The following is a 14,420-nucleotide window of genomic DNA, read 5'->3' as shown; positions in this document are numbered from 1 at the left end:
ATGATGTTTCCAATAATGGCATGTCCTGTCAGAGTAGATATGGACACATATATGGTTTGTATTGCATTACCCATTCATTTGTATTGCAAGATTTTGCTAGATTCGTTGTTCACTCTTAGTCCATCATCAGGCAATAAATAACATAGAGGCTTCCTGTAATAGGAATATAAGCAGTAATGGGGTGATCTCTTAAATGTCAACGTTACAAATGCACGTGATGGATTTCAACACGATACAACTCTTTACTCAAGTTGTTACTGTAAAAACAGTAAGGTATTAAAACTATTGCATTAATATACCATAAAACATGCAAATACACTTTGACCAGTTAGGTTTGAGTGGTGGTATGAGAAGCATATATACCTATATATATATATATATATATATATATATATATATATATATATATATATATATATATATATATATATATATATCTCCATCATTTACATCCACTGACTGCCTACGCATGCTTTTACAGGTCTTTCCTTGAACTTCTCTTGGACATTCGGTCATTTGCACGGCTGCCACATTCAGCTTGACAGGCACAATTAAAGTCATACATAGATTAATTAGTAAATTGAACATTTTCACAGTCTCATGACCATTTCTGCCTCTTAATGGGAAAAATCAAATTAAAGACTAAAGGTTCAGTTGAACAGCTGTGCCTTTAGTGCACATGATCACCAATTCAGGGTCATTTGTATCAATTGCAGCTCAAAGTGTTGTGAGCAGAGACACTTGAGCATTATTATTCAAAGGGCAAGTGGTGTCCAGCCCCCTGTTCTACCTCCACTGTGAAGATGAGCGGGAGTGTGTGTATTTAATTAAGTGTGTGTGTGTCATGGTGCCTGAATAGTGTGCAAAAAGGAAGGTGAAGGACCTTTTTATGACTCATTTCTGATAAACATTGTATAAATGATCAGTGACTTTGAAGTGCGCATTGCAAACCAATCCAAATGTGCTGAAGGAAAGGTATCATTTGTCTCTCACCACTAACTGTGGCATTCACGCCTTTTTGAAATCAGAGCCGAGGCTAATATTATTGAGACATTAAGTCTGTTTTCTAAGTACATATTTGGACCAGATGCTAAAGCAAAGTAAACATCCAAAAAGATCAGTGTTTAAAGACGACTTGTAAAGGAGCCTAAAACAGACCAGGGTCATATTACCTGGACTTGCTATTGACACAGACTAAAGACACCAGCATTTGTGTTTGCCTTTGTAAAGATCCCATTGGTGTTGGATGCAATTTTGTGTGTGATGGGGTGATGGGTCGCTTCCAGAAGAAGCCCACAAACATGTCAGATTCAGTTTGGCATTACAGAGTCACAACAGCAGAACAGCGCACTCATAAACCGCACTCCATTCCTGACGCTTTTTCTGTTGGAATGCATTGAAACCCAAGCAGGTCTAAAATTATGCTCTTGGTATGACGGCTCGTGTACTTGAAAACGATCGAGGAGGTTCCTTGGCTGAACTACGAAGTCAGTTCACACTATAAGTGAGTTTACTAAATATATACTACGCTGGAAAAACGCTTAAGTTATGCACAACGTTTATACAGAAACAAGATGTTTTTTTAACAGAAGGGAGTTTTTTCTCATTTCTTCAATCAAAACACAAAAATGTTTTTCCTCAGAACCGCAGTAACTTGGTTTTCGTTGCATCTGCCTTGTCGATGAATAATGTTTAGAAAACATGTCAATAATCTTCAGCATGATATAATTGTGGGAATGATTTTGTTTGAGATTTTATTTTATTTTACCGTGGTAGATATATTGTTTGTGGATGAGAAGAATATAAATTCACCACCGTTTCACGTAGCAGCTGCATAGCTACTGATGCAGGGTTTGCACCAAATAAAGGTCGTCCTACTCGACGTGCAGCATAACACATTTGTCTCCTGAGATTCGAAAGCAACGTCACATATATCATTTGACGTAGCTTTAAGAACTGCCACTATAAATTTACAAACGGAGAAATGGAGCCTCTGTAGCAGCAAATATTTTACTGTTTTAATGATGTATACTAGTTCCTGGAAAGCTCGACTTGGTGCTAGATAGCATTTAAGAGGATTCTGCTATTGAGCCTTTATATCAATATCTAAAACAGCAGCAACAGCCACACTTCCACAGAGTAATAAACTCTAATTAAGTGAATTTAAATACTACTATTATAGGTGAGTTGACGACACATTAATAAAGCTTATTTATCCAGCTAGTACATTATCAGCTATACTTCTCTGCACCACATAAAGCTTGAATTGACCCAGCAGCTTGGCAAAGCCTTCCACTCATTGTGCTTCATACAAAAAGCAGCCTGGGCCTAAATGTGCTGAACAAACCGTTACGCTCGGACTGAAATCCTGAGGGAACATGGGGGAAAAAAACTTCAGCAAAGATACATTTGCTTCCCAGTAGCAGCTAGGAACAGCACATTGTTCAGCCGTTTTTCCTTACACCTTCTGCTCCAGTGGCTAATACTACTCACTATACAACATGTACACACACTCCTTGCTATACCACAGTATGACCAAGCAGGTCACACTGACAAATGCTGGTCAGGCATAAATGTGTTTATGGTAGGGACATTATAATCGTGTAAAATACCCGGTAGCTTTTTTTTTTTGTCTCTAAATGGATTTGGAAGGGTTTGATGCATTTTTAGTACGTAAAATTGTGTGGTGTTAGAATACATTTTATTAATTTTTTTTGTGAAGCATCAGACCTACTAATTTATTCACAACATAACAAAGATACGCAGATAACGAGCCACCTCTGTGATTTGCAACATGAAACACCCCCACTATATTCTTTGTAAAAAAACAAAAACAAAAATAAAACAAGATGCAATAAGGTCTGCCTGATTTACTAATATTATTATCATTTCAAATCTTGTCATTAATCTACTATTCATCTCCTGTTGTGGTTGATCATTTAAGATGCTAAAAAACGTTTCCATAGTGGTCTTGCAAGTTGCCAGGTAATTCATTTGAACAGGAGCAGGCATAAGTTGATTGAACAGGTATGAGCACATGTATTTGTTGGCTTGGAAACAATACTGACTACCACTGCTCAAACATCTGCCAGATCCAGGATTGTGTCAAAATGTCAGCAGTCAATGTAAAGCAGTTGTTCATGTATAAAGAATGGGACCCGGGCGAGGTTGCAGTCTTACTTTTGTGAATACGGTGCAGAATCAATAGCAGAGTCACTAGCGATCTTCTAACGATGTATAAACATCGAACTTTTCCAGATGTACTTAAAGATTCATAATTATTTTCCTTCCAGCAGTTTTTACACTACTGGGTTTTTTAGTTTGTGATTTAACAAACCAGTATCACAATGTATTAACAATAGATTATTCCTTTAATTGAGGGCATCTAAGCATTCATTTCTTTACTGTTGGCTCATGCTGATAGATACAGCCGTGTAAAAATGAAAGTACACCCTCTTCGAATTCTACAGTTTTATTATTTTTTTCAGGACATGATCAGGTATAAAAATTAGTTAAACATTAGATGAGCAAGAACATCTGACGTGCCATTATTTATTTTTTGCAAAAACTGTCAAAATTGAGAATCCATGTGTGAAAAACTAAGTGCACCATATTAATCAGTAGCTTGTAAAACCACCTTTAGCAGCAATACCATAATGTAATTGTGTTCTGTATGACTTCATCAGTTTCTCACATCTCAGTTTCTCACATCTATCAATGTTGCTTCAGATCATTGAGGCTGGCAGCCATTTGTTTATGCACATCTCTCTTAATGTCCTGGTAGAGCATTTCAGTCTGGTTGAGGTCTGGACTTTGAGCCATTGCTACACTTTATTTTTTTTCTTTTCCAGCCATTCTGTTGTGTTGCATGACCCAATTTTGGCCAAGCTTTTAGTGTAAGACAGATGGCCTCACATTTGATTCTAGAATACTTTGGAATGCAGAAGAGGTTATGGCCAACTTAATGACTGCAAGATGCCCAGGTCCTGTTGTGGCAAAATAAGCCCTTCACCACCATGCTTGGCAGTTGGTATGAGGAGTTTGTGCTGATAGGCTGTGTTTGGTTTTCGGCAAACGTGGTGCTGTGCATTATCGTCAAACATCTTCACTTTGGTCTCGTCCAAAGGACATTGTTTCAGAAGTCTTTTGGTTTGTTCAGATGCAACTTTGCAAACCTAAGCTGTGCTGCCATGTTCTTTTTAGACAAAAGAGGCTTTTTTCCTGGCAACCTGTCCAAACAAACCATACTTGTTCAGTATTTTTCTAATTGTACAGTCATGAAGTTTCATATTTAACATGCTGAGGCCTGTAGCATCTGAGACGCTGCACTTTGTTTCTTTCTTGTCTTTAGCATTGTGTTAACACACACCCCAATGTTCCAGACCAGCAAATTGATAAAACTTCAGCTTTTATAGAGGTTGTCTCGCTTGCTAATGATCGATTGATCAAGTGCATTTAATTAGCAGCATCTGGCTGCTACTCAGGCATTTAATTCCTTCAGAAGGGTGTACTTAGTTTATTTTTGTAAAAAAAAAAATAAAGACAGTGTAATCTGTCATGCGGTGTTGTTCATCTGAGGTTGTATTTACCTAATTCTAAATCAGATAAGGACCAGATGATGTTTATCATATATATATATATACAGTGGAACCCGGTTATGTCGATGTCCTAGGGGGTTGCCAAAAAGCATAGAGGTAACCGATGATCGAGATAAACGAAAATCAAAATGGCGGCAATATATTAACGTGCTTGAAATTTCTTTATGTACATGATGTGCGTTAATAAATGAGAATGTGCATGCACGTGTTTTTGGAGGGTTTTTTACACAACAGCGTTGCCGCGATTTGTTTGATGAAGGCATGCTATAAAAATACATACAGTACATGTTTATCTGTCAGGAATCCACCTGCCATGCCCCCTTCGGTGCCCCCTTCAGCGTGTCAGGTGCTTTCTCGGCCGCTTTCTCTGAAGCTCCGCTTCAATCGCGCACTTATGGTGCTCGTTTATCATCATCACCAGCTCCTATTTAAACTTCCACACTCTCACTGTCCGTTATTGTTGGTATATGTTGGTTCACGGCGGTCGTTGTTATCGCGCATGCGTATCCCGGTACGTGCCTTCCCACCGGCACTCTCTCAACGGCTGCTCTTTTCTTCCCAAAGCGCATCGCGGATTCCCCCCCGATCCTGCCGGTGTTCATTCTATGATTTTGCTGCTCATCTCACGTTCCGCGTGAAACTTTCGCCTCCCGTTCATCGCATAACATTTAACAACAAAAGGCATATGTGCACTAACTAATAGCAGAGATTCACCAGTATACAATACAACACCTGTATCAGCTGTAAGACTTGATTTTTCCGCCACTTCCGAGAGTTCTTCTGCGGCTGCACCGAGATAACCGGCGTTAAATGGCAAAATTTTCCCCCCTTGTGCTCGACATTACCGATAAAAAATGCTAAGAAAAAGCGAGAATTTGGCGGTTCCACTTCAAAAACGTCGACTTAATAGGGTTGTCGAGGTAACCGAGGGCGAGATAACCGGGTTCCACTATATATATATATATATATATATATATATATATATATATATATATATATATATAAATAAAATTAATTCCAAAAATGTGACATTTGGACTGTATAAAGAACTTCCAGTCATTCACTGTCCAGTTCTTATTAAACTTGAGTATTGATTACTTAATGTCATGTATAGCCAACATCATTTGATAAGTAGATTTTTCCACGGTACATTAAGCATAAGCTATTTGTTGGCGGAATATTGTGGAATTTATTGAAATGATGCAGAACTTTAATTGTATCCAAATGGAAAATGGCAAAAGTTTGACTCAATGCAGTTCGGTGAGTAATTGATCATTTCCATATCCCTATTTGGCTGGCACTCTTATGTAACGCATTTAGCATTTACACAGGATACAGCCGAGCAGTTGTGGAATTTAGGGTTCTCAAAGGTGCTCAAGGGCCCAACCATGGCAGCCGGGCAAGGCTGAGATTTCAGCTTGCAACCTCCCAATCAGTAGCCCAGAGCTTTAACCGCTGAGCCACCGCTTCCCCTCTAATGACAGTGGGAGTGTTGGACTCTGCCGCAGGAATCGCTGTGTGTAAGCCATTGTCTAAGCTCCAAGCTGAACACCAGAATAGGCAACATCTTGGAAGTCATGAGGCTCGAGGATTGTCTCCAAATTCTCCTAGTCACACCCTCATGCACTATAGCTTCTCCTAGACAATGGGCCTCATTTATAACAAAAGCAGAGCATTTATATATGAAATTCATTATTATATTATTCATGCAAATCTAGTTTGTTTAGAAACATTTTTGTATCATACAAGAGCTCATGTGCCAGAGGTTTATTACTGTGAACTAAAATCCAATTCGAAAAATCAGGCCTGGTATTATTAACTAATTGATAAATAGGGCACCAAGGTGCAGACATGTTAGTAGATTTAATGATAGATCTCATTAAATCTTACCATTTGAGACAGAGCTATGTAGAACACAACATTTAATTTGATTTGTTTAATTTTTTAGTTTTTTGCTTCTGGGTATATGCAAATGTTTATAAAGTTAACAAGTTAAACTCGCCACTGAATTACAAAAAAAAGTAACAAGGCCCTATAAAGCATTTATGTCCATTTGGTAACTAAAACACTGCAGTGGCTGAGCTGCAGTACTGGAACTTTGAGTGCACACCATGATTAGGTATCATTGGTCCATTTTGTGGCTTTCAGCTCTCTGAGAGTTGTCTTTTATGGAGTGTTGTAAAAGGTTTACATTTCATTAAACCTACAAAACATAAAAAAAAGATTAACTTAACATCTAAAATGACAAGTAAATGACAAAGTCTTTTGCAGAGTAATTTTGACTTGTTTAGGTCAATGTAAATATATATCATATAACAGTGTAAAAAACCTGAGAAGGTCAATATCTGGAGATGAATAACAGAACAGTTCAATTAGATAGGAAATAAATGGGTGGGGAAGTAAAATGCTTTGACATAAAAACAGAAATATACTCAGGTGTTCATGTGATACTTACAGAACATATTAAATTCTTTGGGAGACTGTCCTAAAGTTATTTAAAGTAATCTTCTGGTATATTATACCAGGCTTCTTTTAGTACTTTCCAGAATTCTTTTTTTTTTTTTTTTTTATTCAGTTGATTCCATACTCCCCTCTATAATATTCAGGTATGGACTATCGTGTTTTATTGGCTTTTTTCTCTCCAAATATGATTTCGCCTCATTAGCAATATGCTTGAGATCATTATCATGCTGAGAAATAATAAAAACACTCCCAGTCAGGCACTTCTCAGGAAGAATAATGTGATGAGGCAGCAGGACCAGATGGCATCACAGGTCGGGTTCTAAAAGCCTGCGCTGACCAACTAGCACCAGTGTGCACCGAGATATTCAACCTCTCCCTGGAACAGTCTGTTGTCCCCTCATGCTTCAAACAGTCCACCATTGTTCGTGTCCTAAAGAAGCCCCAGCCCGCCTGCCTAAATGACTACCGCCCTGTAGCCCTGACCTCAGTAGTGATGAAGTGCTTTAAAAGACTGGTCTAAAACTTTATCACTGCATCACTACCAGACACACTGGATTCATTGCTCATCTTCTTCACACAACAATGAGCCACCTGGACTATAGAAAAGGAAATTATGCAACAATGCTGTTTGTGGACTACAGTTCAGCGTTCAACACCGTAATTCCCTCCACGCTCACCTCTAAGTTGGAGGTCCTGGGACTCCTGTGTCAATGGATTTCCAACTTCCTGATAGACAGACCACAAGCTGTACGGGTGGGCAAACACACCTTATTCACCCTCATCCTCGTCACTGGCGCTCCCCAGGGTTGTGTTCTGAGCCCCCTGCAGTACTCACTGTACACACATTACTGTGTGGCCACTTCCAACTCCACCACCATCATCAAGTTTGCTGACGACACTGTTGCGGTGGGCCTGATCTCCAACAACGATGAGACTGCCTACCTACAGGAGATAAAAAGCTGGAGAGATAGTGCCAAGAGAACAATCTTTTCCTGAACATCAGCAAGGCTAAGGAGTTGATAGTGGACTTCAGCACGAAGCAGGAGCGGTCATACCACCCGCTAAACATCAACGGGACCCCAGTGAAAAAAGTGGACAGTTTCTTGGTCCTGTCACATCAACACCCTGGTGAAGAAGGCCCGGCAGTGTCTGTACCATCTGAGACGCTTAAGAGACTTTAAACTGCCTTCTCAGGTTATAAGGACCTTTTACACTTGCACCATTGAGAGCATCCTGACAGGTAGCAGCACTTCCTGGTTCGGGAACAGCACAATGCAGGACAGGCAAACCCTGGTACCATGTACCATCTGCACCGGGCTCCCTAACCTGCAGGACATCTACAGCATGCAGAGCTGGACCAGGGCCAGGAAGATTCTGAAGGACCTCAGCCATCCCACAAAGGACTTTTTCTCTGTTAAGTTCAGGGAAGCTCTTTTGCTTCTTGAAAGCAAACACAGAGAGAATGAGGAGGAGCTTTTTCCCGCAGGCCATTTGGAATTTAAACCAGGAAACACCAAGGATCTAGTACTGAACCTCTCTCTGTCCGTCTTTACTTTATTTCAGCACAACTTTTTTTGCACTATTATATGACACCTTCACTCTGGACTGTCACTTCAACTCTGAACTTGCACAGCACAGTGTCACTTTAAACCACACTATACTGCACATTGACACTTTAAGGACAATCACACTAAATCACTTTAATTTGTACTGTTAATATCAGCCATACGCATCCATTCCCATCTAGAATTCATGTATATACATATATTTTCTATACTTTATACTTTTTTTATTTATTGACTTAATTTTTTATCTTTATATTCTATTCTTTTTTTATGATTAAATGTTAGACAGTCGTATAAGGCATTTCACTGAACTTGAACTTGATATTGAACTTGAATTAAAACCTGTTTGTACATTTTAGCATTCATGATTCTATTAATTTATACAATATTACTAACACCGCTGTCAGAAATGCAGGACACACCCTCCAGGACACACCCTCCACCATGTTTCACTGAAAGCTGCAAGCACTATACTGATATATTGTCAATTATTTTTCCCAAAAATCTCAAACTTGGATTCGTCACTCCATAATACTCTTTTCCACTGATCTTCATTCCAATCTTTGTAAACTTTAGCATATATTAAAATCATTCCTGATCAAGTTTCTTTAGACTGTAAAAGGATCAAATATGGCCCCCCAATGTAACTGGTAGATGCTGATCCAGAGACTTGCTGGAATTCTTCCTGTACCCAAAGAACACACTTTGAGAAGCTTATAATCAGATTTTGTAATTTTGGCCTTCCAGTCCTTTATTCATCTTTGTCCTCTTCTTCATGTCTTCTTTCGGCTTCTCTCATTACCCCCGTTTTTTACATCTGCCTCTTTCACCCCAGCCACCTGCATGTCTTCCCTCACCACATCCATAAACCTCCTCCTTGGCCTTCCTTTTTTCCTCCCTCCTGGTGGCTCCATCCTCAACATTCTCCCACGATATACGTCAGGTCCATTCTCTGTACATGTCCAAACCATCTCAATCTCGCCCCCTTACCTTGTGTCCAAAACATCCTACATGCGCTGTCCCTCTAATAAACTCATTTCTAATCCAACGAAAACCTCAACATCTTCAGCTCTGCTACCTCCAGCTCCACCTCTGTCTTTTAGTCAATGCCACTGTCTCTAAAACATACACCATTGCAGGTCTCACCACAGTCCTATAAACTTTCCCTTTCACTATTGCAGATACTCTTCAATCACAAATCTTTCCTGCCACTCTTCTCCCACCCACTCCACCCTGCCTGCACTCTTTTCTTTACTTCTCTAACACACTCTCCATTACTTTGTACTGTTGACCCCAGGTACCTGAACTCCTCCACCTTCTCCACCTCTTCTCCCTGCAACTTCACCACTCAACTGCCCTCCCTACGCTTTTTTCTAAAAATCCACAAACACACAATGCAACTCCTTCTGACCTGCACTATACTTCTTCATCAACATTCTCAAAGCAAATAATGCATCTGTACTGCTCTTCCTAGGCATGAAACAGATGGTCTTCTCTTCTCTCATTTCTTCCACTACTCTTTCCCAAAACTTCATGGTGTGACTGATCAACTTTATTCCACTGTAGTTACTGCAGGTCTGCACATCTTCCTTATTCTGAAAAACCAGTACCAGCACACTCCTTCTTCATTCCTCAGGCATCCTTTCACCTTCCAAAATGTATTTAGTCAAACAATCTGGATTAAAACTCCACTGCCATCTCTCCTAAACATCTCCACACTTCTACCGGTATGTCGTCTGGTCCAACCGACTTTCCACTCTTCATCCTCTTAAAAGCTGCTCTCACTTCCTCCTTAGTAATCCTATCCACTTCCTGCTTCACCATCTCCACATCATCCAACCTTCTCTCTCTCTCTCATTTCCCTCATTCATCAGATGCTCAAAATACTCCCTCCATCTTCTCAACACACTCTCCTCACAAGTCAACACATTTTTATCTCCATCCTTTTTGCTCTAACTTGCAGCACATCCTTCCCAGCTCAGTCCCTCTGCCTGGCCAATCGGTATAAATCCTTTTCTCCTTCCTTAGTGTTCAACTTTTCATACAGCTCCTCATATGCCTTTTCTTTGGCTTATTCCACATCCCCCTTCACCTGCTGCCGCATCTACTTGTACTCCTGCCTACTTTTCTCATCACTCTGTCAATCTAAATTCTGTTTTGCCAACCTCTTTCTCCTTATGCTTTCCTGCACTTCCTCATTCCACCACCACATCTCTTTGTCTTCCTTTCTATTTCCAGATGTCACACCGAGTAACCTTCTAGCTGTCTCCCTTAACACTTCTGCAGTAGTTGCCCAATTATCCAGCACCTCTTCACCACCACAGAGCCCCTGTCTGATCTCATCCCTGAACCTCACACTACACTCTTCCTCCTTCAGTTTCCACCATCCTATTCTTCTTTAATTTCTCACTCTCCCAAAACCATCCTACAGACCCCTATCCGATGCTGTCTAGCTACACTGTCCTTTGCCAACACTTTACAATCTCCTTCAGGTTGCATCTCCTGCATAGAACATAGTCCACCAGTGTGCACCTTCCTCAACTCTTATACATCACCCTATGCTCCTCATTCTTCTTAAAATAAGTATTTACCACTGCCATTTCCTTTTAGCAAAATCTACCACTATTCGCCCCTCCACATTTCTCTCCTTAAGGCCATACCTACCCATCACATCCTCATCACTTCTGTTCCCTTCACCAACATGCCCATTACAGTCTGCCCCAATCACCAAACGTTCTTTCCTCCATACACCCTCTACCACTCCATCTAACACTCCAGAATTTTTGCTTCTCCTCCATCTCACAACCCACTTGTACCCATAGGCACTGATGACATTTATCATCACCTCTTTAACTTTCAGCTTCACAGTCATCAAAGAAACTCTGTTCACTTCCACTACACTCTTACTGTACTCTTCCTTCAGAATCACCCCTACACCATTTCTATTTCCATCCACACCATGATAGAACAGTTTAAAGCTACCACCAATGTTCCTGGTCTTACTCTCTTTCACTTGGTCTCCTAAACACACAACACACAACCTTTCTCCTCTCAAACATATCAGCTACCTCTTTACGTACCAACCCGAACCTCCACTCTCCTACACTTCTCCCTTTCCTGCCGTCTTTGTAGACGTTTTCCTCCTTACCATTTTTCTACTTTGGCCAACAGTAGTGCAATTTCCACTGGTACCATGATACCTGTGGCGGTCGTTGGTAACCCGGGCCTCGACCGATCCGATATAAATATATATATATATATATATATATATATATATATATATATATATATATATATATACACACACACACACACACATACACACACACACACACACACACACACACACAAACTCTGGGAGCTGTTTTGGGCAGGCATCGTGTTCAGTTGAACGAATGTGTTTTTTGGGGTAGACTTGCGGTGTGTGTGTGTGTGTGTGTGTGTGTGTGAGAGAGAGAGAGAGAGAGAGAGAGAGAGAGGAAGAGGCGGCGCTATGACCCAGCGGACTCCTCCTCTCCCTCCCGGTCTCTTTGGCCGAGCTGAGCACAGCGCTATCGAGCGGAAAGGAACTCATTACTGTCCTCAAGTCCACTTCGTGGCTGTTTACGGAGTGTCTTTCTAACTGAAAATATCAGCTCCAATTCAAAGGATTTATCTTATTGACTTTTTTCACTCCCTTCCTCCGTCTTTCTCAGTTTCTCTCCTTCCTTGTCACTTCCACTCCCGTTATTTTTTTACCCTTTTTTCCCCTCCCGTCCTTCTTTGGATCTTATGGAATTACGCATCATCTCTGGAATCCGATCTGAACACGGACTGCTGTTTTCTCGGGACATTTTCCTCCTCAAAGTGCTGTCGTTTAAAAACCAACTCCTTTTTCTTCTCTTCCAGTTGGACATATTTGAGATCTTACAGTCTGGGCGTTGAAAGTGCCATTTTGCGCGCATGAAAATAGAGACAGTAAGACAGTGAGACAGTGAGACAGTTCATCATTCAAGAAAAAGACGGAAAGTTTCAGTGGAGGTAAAAAAAAAAAAGCCACCAAAATAGATAGATAAATAAATAAATATCTGCTGTATGGTGGAGACTTGGGGAGCTGCACGTCTCGGTACACAGTCTTGTAGGTTGGGTGAAGGGGAATCTCGCATCCCTGCTTCCGATCACACTGCAGATTTACTGCGCTTCCGGGAAAACAGAGGAAAAGTTCACCGGGGTTTTTGTAATATTTTTTTTTGCGCTGGATTAAAAGGCTGCAGCGGCGCATTCCTCTGTTTTCCTCTGCGAAAAAAAGAAAAAAAATGCTGCACTACTGAAGAAAAGTGAAGAAGCACTACTATGAGTTGTGTGCGCGTTGAAACTAACACCGATCTTCTCTCCTCTGCTTGCGTGATGTTTTGATGCTGCACATTATCGGTTACAAATATGATGAAATGGCAGCCCCGGAAGAAGGTGAGTTTTATTTTCATGGCGTGTTTTATCACCTTACGCGAAATGTTATTCCTGCCACGCTCAGAAGGGTTGTGCCTGACAGATTTGGGTTCCTCGAGTCGGATGAAACTTGCACCGAAAACGCGCCGTGCGTGCCAACGGGTTTTACGCGTGTGGCGCAAATTTACGCATGGAGGCGGACTGGCACCAGATACACATCCGGTACTAAGTGATGTTTTTTTTTTTTTTTTTTTAATTAGTATTATTGCTGTCATTCTGAGTAGATCTCAATAATCAGTACAATCATGTGTCTAAAACTAGATGATTTGGGAGTCTGGGGGTCTGGATGTCTGGTTCACGTTGTACAGTTCTGACTTTAAACTTTCATTATCCGTGCAGTCAAAGATGCACACAGCGGATATTATAGTACTTATTCATCACAGCATCCACACAATCCAACAATCCAGTTACCCTACATATTTCTTCGATTTTTATTTCTTCACATGCGCCACGGTGTGAACATCAACGCCTGTAAGTCAGAACATGCCGCAATGCCTTTAAGATGCCTTCAAGATGCCTTCAGTCGTCCTCTGATTACAAGCATAAAAGCATTCCTCTGGCTTTAGACTTAAGTCTTGACTATGAAGCTTGTAGTTCTCCTTTGTTCCACATGGGGGCAAGAATGAAGTCTATTCATTCTCCTGCCTGGAAAAAAAAATCCGTGTTTGTGCTTTTTTTTTTTTTTTTTTTTTGGAAATGCATCTTAATTTGTTTTCTTTGTGTTTATTAATTGGAGAAAACATCAGGTTCTTTGAATTCATCAGGATTTGAAAGGATTTCAGTAAAAAAAACCTGAATTTGCAAACAACCACAACAAAAAGAAATTGCACACATCAGGAGTGAGTCATCCTCATGCAGCTGTGATGCACCTTCTCAAAGAAAGAAATCTGTAACCATTCTGGAGTATTATTACAAACTGATAAAAAAAAAAGCGCAGTTTGAGAGCCCCAGAAAACACACACACACACACACACACACACACACACACGTTTCAGGAAATTGTCATTCAGAACACCACCCATGGCTTCGAGGGACATGACAAAAGCGAGGGAATGATAATAATTCCCTAGCAAACGACGGCCTCTGTTAAATCTCGGCAGGTGTCAGATTGCATTCTTTGTCAGAAGCTCTTGATTACGGTTTCCACCATTTCCTCAGCGTGCAGGGCCTCTGTAGCTGATCAAAGCACCACAGGTTTCACTCGGCTGCAAATGTTTTGCTTCTGAAGCAATCGTAAGTCACTTATTGTTGATTCTTCCCCAGGACACGGGAAGGATGCTTTTGAAAATGTTTGGAATGTCTGGTCTTA

The 14,420-nt window shown here is 40.6% G+C and overlaps 1 protein-coding gene across 4 annotated transcripts in view; it reads left to right on the top strand.

The window, feature by feature from the left end:
* Positions 1-14,420, top strand: part of ttc28 (tetratricopeptide repeat domain 28) — a 237,290-nt gene that overhangs the window by 84,478 nt on the left and 138,392 nt on the right. Inside the window, exon 1 of one of the 4 annotated variants that reach the window (XM_046860777.1) lies at positions 12,151-13,072. The exons of the other annotated variants lie outside the window; for them this stretch is intronic. Coding sequence (XP_046716733.1) covers positions 13,046-13,072 — 27 coding nt within the window. The 5' untranslated portion in view covers positions 12,151-13,045. Of the gene's footprint in view, positions 1-12,150; positions 13,073-14,420 lie in introns of those variants that run through there. 4 annotated transcript variants of the gene reach the window in all.

Source organism: Silurus meridionalis, chromosome 11 (assembly GCF_014805685.1).
Source record: "Silurus meridionalis isolate SWU-2019-XX chromosome 11, ASM1480568v1, whole genome shotgun sequence".
NCBI lineage: Eukaryota > Metazoa > Chordata > Actinopteri > Siluriformes > Siluridae > Silurus > Silurus meridionalis.
Note: the sequence above shows the minus strand (reverse complement) of the source record. Positions and strands in the feature narration are given on the sequence as shown.